The sequence below is a fragment of the Macrobrachium nipponense genome, chromosome 14 (genome assembly GCF_015104395.2).
Source record: "Macrobrachium nipponense isolate FS-2020 chromosome 14, ASM1510439v2, whole genome shotgun sequence".
Classification (NCBI taxonomy): Eukaryota; Metazoa; Arthropoda; class Malacostraca; order Decapoda; family Palaemonidae; genus Macrobrachium; species Macrobrachium nipponense.
Genome location: NC_087207.1, coordinates 60,158,686 through 60,161,185, shown reverse-complemented (window position 1 = coordinate 60,161,185; position 2,500 = coordinate 60,158,686). Strand labels below are relative to the sequence as shown.

Sequence of the window (2,500 nt, the reverse complement as noted above, 5' to 3'; positions counted from 1 at the left end):
TGAGCTGAAATACAAAATCATGATATATACTATATATATATATAGATATATATATATATATATATATATTATATATAATATAATATATATATATATACATCAGCGTGGAAGGTGGACTATTAGAAACGTTGCAATTCATTACAATTCTTTATTTCCTACGTTTCGTAATACCATTATTACATCTTCAGGGAATCTGTTAAACAATAAATAAAAAATTAATTTAAAATTACTAAAAATTACTTTAAAAATTACTCTAAAATTCAACATTTGTAAATTACAACACAATTAAAAAACATACAGAAACGAAAACAAAAAAATATATAAAAAGACCAAAGACCGCTAACCAACCTTGTGCCGAGAAGGCAAGAGACAGAAAGACAGAACAAATAAAAGTTAGCTCAGGTACAGTTGTGTGGAGGAGGTCTCGGGTATTTAACTGGGGAACCAGTTGTTTAATAAATAATGACTCCAGGATAGGCAGTTCATATGCATTGTTCGCTTGGCCTATGACTTGGAAATGACTTCTTTCTATATATATTTTACAATTTTTCGAATGGTTTCTTATATTAGAGTGTTCGGGATTGGAGAGCCTACAGCCAGTACGGAAACTTAATCCCCGATGAGAGTCGATTCTGACCCGCAGTAACCTCCTCGTGGATCCGACATATGTCCCAGAGTTACACTTAGGGCAAGTATACTTATAGACCACGTTGGAGGTCAAGAGAGGGTCCAATCGATCTTTATATCTGAAAAAGGAACCGATTGTTAGCGGGTTTATTGGAATTAATTTTAGATTAATGGCACCATAATGTTTATGAATAATTTGTGCAACTTTTTCCGAAAGGAGTCATTCATGTAAGAACGGGAATTTGGCATAAAAAGCTAATTTTGGTACTGTACATGGTTTGCGACATTAGCGAATTGTTTGTTAAGAAACAAACGGAGCTTTTTATAAAACAAAGTCTGTGGGAAGCAATTGCTTCCCACAGACTTTGTTTTATAAAAAGCTCCGTTTGTTTCTTAACAAACAATTCGCTAATGTCGCCAAACCATGTACAGTACCAAAATTAGCTTTTTATGCCAAATTCCCGTTCTTACATGATGACTCCTTTCGGAAAAAGTTTGCACAAATTATTCATAAACATTATGGTGCCATTAATCTAAAATTAATTCCAATAAACCCGCTAACAATCGGTTCCTTTTTCAGATATAAAGATCGATTGGACCCTCTCTTGACCTCCAACGTGGTCTATAAGTATACTTGCCCTAAGTGTAACTCTGGGACATATGTCGGATCCACGAGGAGGTTACTGCGGGTCAGAATCGACTCTCATCGGGGATTAAGTTTCCGTACTGGCTGTAGGCTCTCCAATCCCGAACACTCTAATATAAGAAACCATTCGCAAAAATTGTAAAATATATATAGAAAGAAGTCATTTCCAAGTCATAGGCCAAGCGAACAATGCATATGAACTGCCTATCCTGGAGTCATTATTTATTAAAACAACTGGTTCCCCAGTTAAATACCCAGACCTCCTCCACACAACTGTACCTGAGCTAACTTTTATTTGTTCTGTCTTTCTGTCTCTTGCCTTCTCGGCACAAGGTTGGTTAGCGGTCTTTGGTCTTTTTATTTTTATATATTTTTTTTGTTTTCGTTTCTGTATGTTTTTTAATTGTGTTGTAATTTACAAATGTTGAATTTTAGAGTAATTTTTAAAGTAATTTTAAGTAATTTTTTTTAAATTAATTTTATTTATTGTTTAACAGATTCCCTGAAGATGTAATAATGGCATTACGAAACGTAGGAAATAAAGAATTGTAATGAATTGCAACGTTTCTAATAGTCCACCTTCACGCTGATGTGTCCTACTGGCCGTCGCCTTCCTCTGTCTCCTGATATATATATATATATATATATATATATATATATATATATATATATATATATATATATATATATATATATATATATGTATATATATATATATATATATATATATATATATAGTATATATCATGATTTTGTATTTCAGCTCAAGGGGCGAGGTTGAGATAAACGCTGGGGGCGGCAGGGGGTGAGAATTGGTACTCCTCACTCCTCAGTGGCAAGGAGGGCAATAGAAAGAGGGAGAGACGTAGGGAGAAGGAAAAATAAGGGGAAAGCACTATTGTTTCCCAGTGGAATTCGACGACAAGAGTGGAAGGGGGCACTATTGGCTACTATGGACTTCGACGGAGAGGCAGGGGTTGGAGGGAAAGGAGGAGGAGGAGGAGGAGGGGGAGGAGTTACTTCTGGTTCCTGGTGGACTTCAACAGCAGAGGGGTACGAGGGGAGGAGGTAGCCTACAGTTGGCTCCGGAGGGCGGCAGACGTTGACGTCGAGAAGGGTATTGGGGTATAGGGGTGGTACCTGGCGATTGGTGTTTACGACGCCAATTCACAGGACCCTGTGACTCTATTACCTCCTCCAACGGCCTCATTGCATGGAGGACGAGAA

At 36.8% G+C, this 2,500-nt stretch overlaps 2 protein-coding genes across 3 annotated transcripts in view; both read right to left on the bottom strand.

Moving 5' to 3' along the window:
- Positions 1–2,500, bottom strand: part of LOC135226120 (uncharacterized) — a 275,551-nt gene that overhangs the window by 171,600 nt on the left and 101,451 nt on the right. The window lies entirely within an intron of this gene.
- The window catches only part of LOC135226248 (WAS/WASL-interacting protein family member 3-like), a 24,384-nt gene that overhangs the window by 18,790 nt on the left and 3,094 nt on the right, over positions 1–2,500 (bottom strand). Inside the window, exon 3 of the mRNA XM_064265688.1 lies at positions 2,215–2,413. Within this exon, the coding sequence (XP_064121758.1) occupies positions 2,215–2,413 (199 nt within the window). The remainder of the gene's footprint in view (positions 1–2,214; positions 2,414–2,500) is intronic.